At 43.0% G+C, this 12,595-nt stretch overlaps 1 protein-coding gene across 7 annotated transcripts in view; it reads right to left on the bottom strand.

The window, feature by feature from the left end:
- The window catches only part of GRAMD4 (GRAM domain containing 4), a 78,766-nt gene that overhangs the window by 35,650 nt on the left and 30,521 nt on the right, over positions 1-12,595 (bottom strand). For all 7 annotated transcript variants that reach the window (XM_027458742.3, XM_021275535.4, XM_072032919.1 and 4 more), the window contains one exon: positions 10,266-10,386. In XM_027458742.3, coding sequence (XP_027314543.1) covers positions 10,266-10,386 — 121 coding nt within the window. The remainder of the gene's footprint in view (positions 1-10,265; positions 10,387-12,595) is intronic.

Below are 12,595 nucleotides of genomic sequence, written 5' to 3'. Positions count from 1 at the left end.
GTCACACCTGCATTCTAAGGATTTGGTCATCTCCATTTACAGATTTAACAACTCAAAAAGTTTAGTTGCTATCACCTAGCTGTTCAAGGACAAGCTACCTGGTGTTTCATTGCTACATAGTAATCGTTGAATTCTTTGCCATCAGCTCCTACAACAACTGAAAAATTTAATTTTGCTCCTCAGAATACACAAACTTGTTGTAAGAAATGTTTTGCTGAAAAGCTCAAATACTAAAATATTTAGTTCAGAGAGACCAAACAAAATCTGAGTGGTATACAGAAAAGAAAGATGCTACAATAGCCTTGGAAGGCATGACGCAGTAGGTTCCTAATTCAATACTGCATGTGCAGTAAAGCGGATGTCTCCCTTAATACGGGGATTGGAGGGGGATTAGGGAGTCTCCTAGTAGCTACTTTACATAATAGCATTCCTTTGTAGGCCTACAGGTATGGTGCAAAATCCTCCCATAGGACAGAGTGACGAAAAATTTCTTCCGGAGGAGAGCCTAGAGATCAGGCTGTAAACTGCTGTGTACAGCTACCAAATCAGTTCACTGTTAAATCAAAGAGACCAAGTTAAAAACTACAAATGCCAAAAATCATGCAGGCATCCTGTCATATTTACATAGGGAAACACCAGTACTTAGTAAGAAAGAAACAGCTCTTCCACGTGTATGTTAATTATGGCAAATCTTCCTGTAACCCTCTGCACATTGCTAGAGTTCAAGGATGTTGTCTGATCGGTACTGAACACACCAAGTCCCAACCACACCATCAAACTGGATCTCATCAGCAGTGCTGATGGAGCCAGAGTTACCTCCAACACATGAAGTTTCTCCCCTTGCCAGACTCCCTACTCTTATGCAAAGCCACTATTAAGTTTGTCCCAAGTAAGCCAACTGTACAACATTACAGACAAAATGTTAGAAGTCTGAAAATAGATATATATTTTTTTTATCTCCATAGATATTGAAAAGCTTTTATTCTTTATCCTGAACTGCAGCAGTAATGAACAGTGCTGTGACACACAAGGAAATGTTTTACCATGTGTCATAAAGCAAAGACATGTCCAAAGAACACCATCTGCTGTCTGCCCAGCAGTGGTGATGGAGGAAGGACCCATCAAAAAGAAATAATTCGATAACCTCTTTTTTTCTGTTTATAGTTATTTTGTAATTCATTTCTGCAGGCAAGTCCACAATTCACAGCTATAACTGGATATAGCTTAAATTGTGTATTATTTATGACCTCTTCTTTGAATTTCTGCCTCTCCTCCCCCATAAGGGCATACATCCTTTCCACTAGTGACTTGAGAACCACAGAGACTCCAGGTAACACATTAGCCTTTGATACCAGACTTCACAAGACATTCTTCTACTTCACATGAGAGATGCTTGAAAAGGGCTTACCTAGACCTCTGTTCCAGCAGCTCCTCTTTATCAGCAGTTCTTTCTTCTTTAAGCCACCTCTTAATTAAGTTCACACCCTTTCAAGCTTAGACTTCTACACAGGAAGCATGAAGCTCACCTGCTTAGGAGACCACCCTTAGCATTCTAAGAAGGAAGAACCAAAACACCTCTCCTCACAAGCCCAAGAGGCCAGGATTACCATCTAATCTTTCCTTTGTCTTGTGGGCTTAGGTGGTCACTTGCAAAACAGATACCAGCTTTCTTGTTCTTCATGGATCTTCTCCAAGAAGACGGACAAGGAGTAGTCTGGAAAGTCATCTCAGCAGACAGAGCAGCAACGGTGGGAATAGGGTGGAAGATGCAGCATGTGGTGTTATCACAGGTTTACAAATTCCTTCCTACTATAAAAATGTCAGGTACTATAAGCACAATGATTCAGTACAATACTGTAAGCTGACTGCATTTAAAGTACAAGAAGAGTTCTTCATGACATTTTCTGCAGCTAAGAATAGTATCCGGTAAAGGTGGAAATCCAAATTATTCTGACTTTTAAGTCCCACGATCTTTTTTCTTTATTATTATTATTACTATTTTCACTGTTATCTCTGCACACCAACAGACTAAAGCCAACCTATCTTTTCCTTTAGAGTTGTCTTTATTTTCCTACTCCCTTTAATTCAGAAAAAGACACCGTTGAACTTACTAAGACATAATGATGAGTTTCAGCATCACTGGTCCCTCTTTTGCCAGGTGCTTCCTGAGAATTTGTTTTGGTAACGGATGTATGAGGACTAATACCATATAATGCCATTTAATTTTATATAAGTAGGAGGAAGGGGGGTTATGTTCTGTTAAACTGAAGGAGAAACTCTCAGACTTTGGCTAACTCGGAGCCTTCTTTATGGCAACTCAGGCACAGAGATGATGGCTATTTTTTCCCTATTTATTTTGCCACAAATATTTCATGAAGCAATATTAAGCAGACCCTGTCATACAAGCTGCACATTTAACCAGCTGTATCGAGTGAAATTGAAGAGCTACTTAGCCCAGCACCCTGGTTTGACGATGGTGAGGAAGAGGTGCTCTTCCACGGGCATGAGAAGAGAGATTTGCAGCAGTCTCTTCCCATCCTCACCTACCTGCAAGTTCAGGGAATCCCTCTGCCAGGGGTGCCACCGCTCTTTTGAGGAGGCGTGGAAGTGCAGCCAACATTACAGCATCAGAAAGAGCACTATACAAAAACTACTCCCAGTAAGTTGCAACTACAGTTTCCTCTAAAAGCACAGTTTAAGGTGTCAGTGAAAGCATTATTTAGGCCAAGAAAAGCCATTTCAGGGCTCAGATTTATCTATGCAACCTTCAGCAGTTGGTGTTACAATGAAAACCTCCACAGCAAAAGTGAAGTTTTGTTTCGTTTTATCTTACTTATTCAGCACTGAGGAGTTGTAGGTGAGCAAAGAAGCCCTCGTATGGATAAAGTCAAATCACCAGTAAATGCAGAAACCAACCAACCAAAAATCCCCACCTTGCACGATCTACTACTGTACGAGGATCAAAACGCTTTCGCCACACATTCAACTGCTTTTCAAGATCTCTCATTCCTCCTGCCTCAGAAACTTCTTTTCATGTTGTTCTAAAAGACTTACCCCGAAGTATTTTATCTGCAGCTGATCTTTGTTCAACTACATTATCTGTGAAGCATAGAAGAAAATAATGATACAGAGAATTGAATATATATATTTTTTAATCCAACCAACCAATGCATGGGGACAAAAAGTAGGATATTCAAATGCTAATAAGATAAAGGGAAAAAAAGAGTCAGCAAAGCTGGAAGACTAAAGGCATAGTTTCATTTTATTCCTTTTGAAAATATCTTGTTTTGTCAACTCAATGCTTTTCCTTTGTGGTCAGATCTCGTTTGCTTGCAAGATTCCTTCACACAGAAAGACAGGGGAAAAGATTCTCTAATGGGAATACAGCTGCTACGCCAAGCCAGAAAAGCAGACAGGATGCATTAAAGATGAACTACATCAATCTAGTGCATATCCTCTTCTCCTTCCTACTGCATTTATACAGGCATTTTGGTAGTGTGGAGAAATGAAATAGTCACAGATTAAGAAGAAAGAAGCACAGACAGACATTTTCACCAAAACCCTTCTGCAGCTCAGCCTGGTTTACATGCACGCATCAAACTGAAGTGACCCCTCACTTTCAGAAACAGTGCTGCTAATTCTCTTTAAGAAAACCTAACACAAGTTTGGCAGATAAGCAATCCTCCTTTCTCCTTTCTATTTTTTTTTGTTTGTTTGTTTTCCTGTCATTCTGTTGTGCCTCTGCTTTTCCAAAGGCAGAGTTCCTGCTCCAGTACTTGCAACGAGCATAGCTTTTGGGGACCAGTTTTGGAGTCTCTTAGCACACGCCTCCAGGAGCTCATAGGGAGCGGCACGGCCTCCCTCTGCGCTGGTAGGAAATAAGCCAACGCTGATCCAGAAGCAGCAGCAGGGGGGCAGAGCCTGAACTATCAGCCTGCTGCTCAACTATACGACATTCCTCACCTCGACAGCAGAGTTTTATGTAAAGCATCCCCGTTTCACGTGATCAGGAAGCCTAATTCTAAAAGGGCTTCTTATCTGGCAAGATCTTCCCCTGTGCAAACCGGTCCAGCCTACTCCCTCACCAGTCCTCTTGCATCCCACTTCGAGTGGGTGAGGTTAAAAAGAACTCGGTTGTCATTACTACGGCATGTACAGAGTAATTACGCTAACAAGTGATTAGTTACTTTACATTTACATGCAGTGTTTTCAATGGAGCATCATTATGCTATTATAGACACAAGAGACAGGATCATTTCACCTTTATTAAGGATTTCAACTTTTAAAAGTTTCCTGAAAATATGCCAGCTACCTTAAAAATCAACAGCTTACTGAGACAGACTCCCCTCTCAAAACACGAAGTGTGAAGCTCTCTATTGCTAGATACACTTTTGTCAGCTGAAAAGTCATGAGAACTACTGCTGCTCTACGGATTTTCAGAAATTTCAGAAAATAAAAATGTCACCAGAGTTGCAGATCCATCTAAAATGAAGGGAGCTGTGAAAAATGTTGTCGCTGGTGCAGGAACTGTTTTCACTCCTTGTTTTTGGCAGAAGCAGCGAAACAGGCTATAAACATTTCAACGCCTGGCTCAGAAATAGCAGCAGACTCTTCCAAGACTTTTGTGTTACTAAGCCGAGCAGGGAAGGGCAGGTTCTGCATGGAGCTCCCAAAATCTTTGGCCTGGTTATACAAAAGGGGCAGGCACAGCAGTGCTGCCCTGTCTGAGCTTTCAACCAGCTCCAGCCCTGCAATTCATGAAGCTAAGCCAGGAACCCAAAAACAGCAGGAGGAAGGAGCACACTGTGTCTACGTGATGCAATGTGTAGGTGGCACCTGTAAGAGCCAGTGCAGGAGCAAGTTTCGGAAGCAGAAACAACCCACCTGTGTCAGCACGGTGATTAATGGGCCCCACAAAGGCAGTGTGTGATCCTCCTGGGTTGGGCCCTCCAGGCTCTGTCACCTTCCTGCACCTTCTATAGGCACGTGTGGGGCAGTGACGCAGGGAGGTTGCACAAGGTGGCCCTGGAACAGGACTAGCCCAGGACTCCATCCTGCTGCCGGCGCTGGGCTGGACTCCCTTTCCTTCCTTCCCCTGAGGTTAGCAAGCCCAGGCTTTTGAAGCCAAGCTGAGAGCAAGCAAGATCCTCTACCTGCTAGACACAGTCCTTGCAGACAAGAAATGGAGGCCTGAATCCTCCTGGGGCTGCACTGAAGTCTCAAGCCCCAGACATGTGGCCCAGCCTGCTCACAATTTCTTCTTCCGACAACGTTTATAGGAAAAAGAAGCCAGAGTTTTGGAGGGCTTTTTTTCTCCAGGAAATGTTAGACATGAACTCAACACACATGGTGAGTTATGCAAGCATCTCTGGGTATAAGCAAAAGCTTTCTGACACCTCTTAAGAAACCTTCCACAGATTTATGAGAAGCCAGTCCTAGAAAATCATCTGAACATTGCTTTTTTTTTTTTTTAATACAGAAGTGAGAGCAGCTCTGGTGAGCAGACAGCTCTGCTGCAGAGCCCAGGCTCACAGAAGCAACAAGGAAAAAGACGTGAGTGCCCAGGGAAAAAGTTCAGGAAGATTCCCCACAAGTCCTCGTACGCAAACTACAGATATCACCAGAGAAACTTCACAGGCTCGAGGGACATGTGCAGATCTTCCAGGAACACCCCTATCAGCACCTGGGAGCCCAGGGTGTGAAGCTGAAAGAGACAAGGCTTAGGGGAAGGTGCAGAGCATGCGATACACCCTCGGTGTTCACCAGCACCAGCTTCAGAAGCCCATGCTGCATTATCAGCTTTCAGTCTACTCCTAGATTTGTGAACCAAAGGTGACTGTAGGCTGCTGAGTCAGTAAGAGGACAGCAGAAACGATGGACTGAAACTGCTCCTCTGCCCTTATCCAGCTCTGCTGCTGCAGCAGGTATTTGACTCTCACATCAGGAGCAGTCACACCAAGGGCACTCTGACACAGTCTGTAACAGGACTCTGCCTTCATTTTACAGTCAAATGTGTTTGTTGCATACAATTATTATGGCTGTTCCAGGAGCCATCAGCATTTCTGTGCAGAGCAGGACTTCTTAGTGTAGTTTATTTGCTGGTCACTCACCAGTACCACACACACTACCCCTGAGCTGGCCACTTTCTAACATCCCAGATCTGCCTGAAGACCACACACGGGTTTCTGGAGCTCTCCTTCCGTTCTGCTAATTTGTTCTTCTTAAAAACCATCTCTGGGTCACTTACACCAAAACAGCAGAAGTCAGAGAAAAGAACCGTTAGCAGTAACTAATACTAAATATACATGGTTTAAAAAGGCATGTGAGAATCAAGAGTGAAGGGAAGGGAGGGAAGTTCAGCAGGAATTTTAATAGGAAAGAAGCATTTTTAATGCAGTTTAACACTGTTATGAAAATCATATCCAAACCCAGTAGGATTCGTTTGTTTGTTTGTTTTATGTCCCGAGGGACTCCTGCCCCGGCCTGTGGAACAGAGAGGAATGCAAAACCCTCGTGGGAGAGGATTTTATTTCCTCCCCAAGCCTTTCATCCTCATGCAGGGTTTCTGCAGTTCATCAGTTCCTGACTCACCCTCTTCCCTAAGCCACCTGGGTTGTTTACGCTTGCTTGCTGCCACCTCCTCTTCCCTGAGCTGCTAAGATCAGCATTGCAAAAGGTTTGAGCATCCCTGAGTGAGGATTAGGTAACAGTAGGAGCCATAGGATGCATGCAGGCCCACAAAACATGCCTCTAGCACCGGGACCACAGCGCTGGTACCAGCTGCAGAACTGCCCTCCGTAACTAGGCACAGACAGCAGCAGAAGAAAAGCAGAGCATTTCCCTCAGTGAGGTGCAAACATAAAGATACTGCCTACCATGTTGTCTTCCAAATGCAAGAGCAGCAAAAGAGCTGTTATTTCTTGATGAGATACAACCAGGTTTTGAAATGGAAGCACTACAAGTTATCTGTCATAGCGTGCTGTACATCATAAGAGGTGTTCAACCATTTGTTCGTCTATATTAAGTGATGCATGGCTCAAGAGAATAAATATAAACCATATTATTATGTATATATTATATATATTTACTGTATATACATATCCATGTATACCATAGACCAAATCTGACCCGCAGCAAGCACCCAGGTAGCATTGGTAGGCACCAAAACACGGCTGTACTAACACACAGCCCATTACAAATGTATAATTATGACGGTGGCAGCCCCAAACCAGTTTTTTTTCTTCCACTTCCATTGGTGTTTCCAGCAGACGAAGCTTTTTGCTCTTTTCATTCAGCAGGCATTTCGGCATTGTTCTGCAGGAATGAATCACTGAGTCATCCACTCCACGGTGCAGCCTCGCTCGCCCCAAAACGCCTGCTGTCATCATTCCTGGAACAAGGCTCAGAAGGCCCCGCTGGATTAACAGACAGACTGAGAACATTCCTGCACAGACAGGAAAAGCAACTTCAGCCCTTTTGCCTGCAAGCGTCAAGATGATCCTTCCCTTGTTTAAGATGTCATTATCTAAGATCCCTTCCTCCTCGTGCCTCATCCTCTTGTCAGCCTGGAGATTAAAATCCTCACGTTTCCAGCCACATTTTACTTGCATTTACAGCAATGCAACATGCTAATAAATTAATAAATAATCCTCTCCTGCTCCGCCTCCCTGGATTTTTATATTGCCATTAAGGAAGGGATTCATCTGGCATCCTAGACGAAGACATCCTCCATTTAGACAAGTGTGCGTGCCGAGTATTTTCTTTAGATTTCCTCTCTGGCTTTTAGAGGCTACAGCTAGGACTGGATGTGTTTCACTGAAAACATTTCTGAGCCAACCTGCACTTTTTACTTGTACCTTTTTATGAGTGAATAGAGTTTAGAGAAGACCAGCAGCTTGCTTCTCCCTGAGCCAGACACTTGCAACTATGCCATAATACCAAGCTGGAGCTGTACCATGCACAATACACATCCTGCACAGTGAAGAATATACCTAACGGGTGGAAATGGAATATGAGGAAGTGTCAAACTGTTTAGGTAAAAATATAGTTCAAGAAAAGTGTCCTCAAGGTGTTCCATATTAAAAATATAGTAGTAGTATGCAAATATGGCTGAGTTAACCGCCTTCTAAAAATCCATCCATTGAAGCAGCATGATTAGAAAAGAAACAGGCTTCCTTCCAAGGGCAAATTAAAGCAAACAAACTGCACATTTCAAGAATGTTTTTCTGCTCACTGTCAGTTCAATTTGGGGAAGAGAAAAAAAATATGATGAAGCATTTCTAGTACCAAAAAGAAAACACACTAACCTCGTAGAAAAGAAGGAAGAGATTAACAAATACAGGAACCATACCCAAAAAGTTGGCTCCTACTTCATTCCAACTGGCAAACACCAGTTACGCATTTCAGCCCAAAATTTTGAGAGGGGTAGGAGTAAGAAATGAGCTTTACTGTGGTTATTCCTCGACCAGCTGACCATTCTGTCTTGTTTTTCTGTATAGAGCTGCAACCAATTTGCCAGGACAAGACTAAGCGCAGCTAAAGCAAATTTAAGGCTTCAGTGAAGAGCTCTTGACCCAGCACTAAGGGCTGGAGGGGGACTGACTGCCACCAGAACTACCCCTGTTGGCCTGAACCTCCAAACATCTGATGGAAGTCCACATGAAACAGTGAGCTTCATTACCTTGCAGAGATGTTTACAACAAACAACCTCCAAAAGGAAAGCATTCAGCTAGAAACGTTGAAGTGGTTGATCAGAAGGTTTTCAGACTACAGCATGAACCTGAAGAGTGAAAATATTTGCAAAACCACGTGCCCTACACAGTCACTGTAACCACAAACTAAAGATTGCAAATGGATTTGCCAGCTATGGAAGTGTTTGGTGACCGTACAATGGTTTAGTAGCAATATGTAGATCCTACTTCAAACCAGAAATCAGTTCTGGGAAGTCCTACCATTTCTCTTGCACACCAGATTATATTAAGAAATCAGACAGGTCCCATATAGTTTAAAGAACAATTTGTTAACAGCAGCTTAAGCAATACATCTTCAGGAACGTAGGAAGTACAAGGTAACTTTGTACTGCACAGACAAATGAGAATTGAAATAAATCATGAAAGCAACAAGCCAATTCCGAGCTTTCAGTTTTTGATTGATACAACCAATCATGATATCTCTTCCAGGTATCAGTGGAAACTGGTATCAGCTCACTATAAATTCTTGTCCAGCTTTCTTTATCACACCTCCCTCCTGCACTCAGGGGAATAAAACATCAAAGAAATATTGTCAAAGGATAAACAAGTCACAGAAAATTAATTCCAAGTCCTTGAGAACATGCTGAAGGTAAACTACAAGTCTTAACTTATTGTTAGATTATAATCTAGTTATTGAATAGAATCTATAACCTTGTCATTTTTACCTTCAGAAAACATTTAACAAGCCTTGAGCCCACAGAAACAGCCTTCCTAATCTGAAGTTCAAAAATTATCCATTAAAGTCACCATCTGGGGAAGCAATTGAGCAAGATCTCTACTTAGAGATCTCTGCTTCCATCAACTTAAAGGAATGCTCATCTTCCTTTTTTTGTTGTTGTTATTTTAACGACCAAAGTCGGATTTGTTGAAATATAATCCCAAAAGTCCCCAAAATCCCAAGAGGTGCCTCTACCTGTGCACGAGAACTTTATCATATATACACCAACATACACATAGTCATTCATACACATACATATACAACCAAACACATAACGCAAAGTCTACAAATACTTTCATTTTATTTATTTTAATACCAGAAATACTTACCAATATTCCATACATTACTAAAGAAATGTGTTTTATGCTACTTTAATTGTCGAAACAGCTTACAAGGGAATGCACTGGTTGTCCCTTCAGAAGTCTTATTTCTTGCAGCTATGACTAGACAAAGCACACCTACTGCAATCACCAATAATGCTGAGTTAATTCTAAGATAACCTGAAGCTGCCAACAGTGAGACTCCGCATAAGCAGCTTTTGTCATGCCGTGATGTATACTGAGAGGAATGCAATGAGGAAAAAAATATTTAAATGACCTGGTAACCTTGGGAATGCTGAGTTCTTCCTACAGAAATGTCTGCCCATGCATTATCCATGCATCAACACCCCACGAAATTCTGATGCCTGCTTTTGCAGCTTTGGAGAACCTACACCAATACACCAAGCTTTTTGTTTTGTTTTGTTTTCCAGCAGACCTAAGCCACTCATTTCCATGGAACATTAATTTTATACTTACGCAAAAAGTGTTTTTCCAGTAAGGCTATTTCCAGGTGACCTTTGATCTCATTCAGTCTGTCAGACTCCGTTCTGTTAAAATCCTGGACTCCTGAAGCCATGATGATGGTCCCTGGACCAGCCTGTAAGACAGACAGAACTCACCGACAGCTCAGAGGCACATTTTTGGGTCGTTTAAATATATCAACTTACTTCTGGGGCAGTAAACAGACGGCCATGGGAGAAACATGCAAGTATCAACAAGTCGGCATGCCTCTTATTCGGCGTCAAACTACCAAAATGAGTGGAAACTAATGCAGTGCACAGCATCTCTCCCATGCAGATTTACAGATGGCACTTATGCAACCACAGGGAGTTACAGAAAACAGATTTTTTGGCCCCCTTAACAGTTCTGCTGCATCATCATGTATCTTTTCTTCACCTGGTTTAAAAAGGCGTATTTATACTATCCCTCTCCTCTTCCCATTCAGTTAAGGGTGAATGCAACACACTTTACATATAATACGGTGAAACTAGCAGGAGAAATCGTTTTCTAGATACTCACAGAGTTATTAGGGAGCACATGTTGTATTCTGCAATAACATTTATGCAATGTGTAACTGTGCAGACTGCAGCCTCTCTGCAAGCAGGGGCCCAGTCCCCCTCCTCCAGCACTGCCCGCTTACTGCTGAGGGATGTGGTCGGTGCCCAAAAGACCTTCCAGGAGGACCACAAGAGGGGGAAGTCAGGAGACTGTGACCTGCCTGCTTCACTGCTGTCACCAACAGCCCCCCCAGTGCTGGAAATAGTGCCCAGCACAAGAATTAAAGAGCAACGTGATCAGTTCAGAAGAACAGCAGTGACAACTGCCACCTCCACAAAGCCAGAGAGGAAAAAAAATGAGCCCACGCAGCAGAAGGCAGGTGATGCTGCCCATTTCTCCTAAAGTGAGCATTTTCAAAAGGCAGGGGAAAGGGTGGGTGAGGGCACCTCCTCACCAGTGCAGGCTCAGGCCCCGTGTGCGGTTCCCCCGGCCCTAAATCCATCAGTGAGGATTACAGGAGCTTCTCCAACAGCTTACCCCCCAAGCTGAAGCACTAGATTACAGGAACCCACATCCTGAAAAGGATTTTAAGACAAAAATGGATTTATCTTAAGCATTTCCCCACCCCGTTTACTTCTGAAGACATACAGAGACTGGACTGCTCTCCGCAGTCGGTTACATACATTTAACCATGACGGTTTAATTACATCCTTACATAAACTCAGCTAATTTACAAGAAAGTTAATTAAAATACATTTTCTAGGTTTTGGGGAAGATGCACAGAGTTATTTCACTCTGAGATGGGCTGCATTTCAGAAACCCAGCTAGGAGAATCACAGAATCACAGAATTGTCTAGGTTGGAAGAGACCTCAAGATCACCGAGTCCAACCTCTGACCTGACACTAACCAGTCCTCCACTAAGCCATGTCACTGAGCTCAACATCTAAACATCTTTTAAAGACCTCCAGGGATGGTGACTCCACCACTTCCCTGGGCAGTCCAGTCCAATGCCTCACAACCCTTTATGTAAAGAATTTCTTCCTAATATCCAACCTAAACCTCCCCTGGTGCAACTTTAGCCCATTCCCCCTCGTCCTGTCTGATTCTTCCATGATGCTAAACCTAATTAAAGCCCCGGATTCCTCAGCTGAACCTTTTAGGAAGCAGGAAAAGGCAAAACGTGCACAAAACACTGGGAACATGATGATAAGAGTAAAAAGGGTTCATTTGGAAAGTCTACAGACGTGTACATCTGCTAAAGCGTTAGACCCAAGGAATCTGGCATTAGTTAATGGGTTAAAAATCAGCAGGTATGTGTAATTAAACTAACCCAAAATGTTCACACTGACCTTCTAAGTTAGGGAAAAAATAACAAGACAAGTTAAAACCTAGGGCTGCTTGCGGAGAGTGCTAGGAGCAAGATCAGACAATTGCTTTCTAATAATGAAATGGTTTGACCAGAATAGGAGGATTTACAGCAAGACAAGTTTGGTGGCAAACAGAGCCCTCTTTCCAAAATCAGTGACACCACGGGGTACTAACGAATACAACCTAGCAGTGCTCAGAAACCCGAGCATTTACAGGGGAGGGATATGGGAGATATTTAAGCAGATGGTTCCTCTGTCACACATTTCTCTCCACACCAACACACCTTGCTCTGTCAAGAGGCGTTAATGGGCTGGAAAGATAAGGAACGAGGCTTTCACATTCACCCTAGGTCAGCCGCCTGCCCCTGCAGCAAAAAACTCCCCACCTCTGCCTGGGGTAGGCATAATTGACTCCACTCACAGGTTAACAAAAAATGTTC

Source organism: Anas platyrhynchos, chromosome 1, assembly GCF_047663525.1.
Source record: "Anas platyrhynchos isolate ZD024472 breed Pekin duck chromosome 1, IASCAAS_PekinDuck_T2T, whole genome shotgun sequence".
In the NCBI taxonomy this organism is placed as follows: domain Eukaryota; kingdom Metazoa; phylum Chordata; class Aves; order Anseriformes; family Anatidae; genus Anas; species Anas platyrhynchos.
This window is presented reverse-complemented; position numbering and strand designations above follow the sequence as displayed.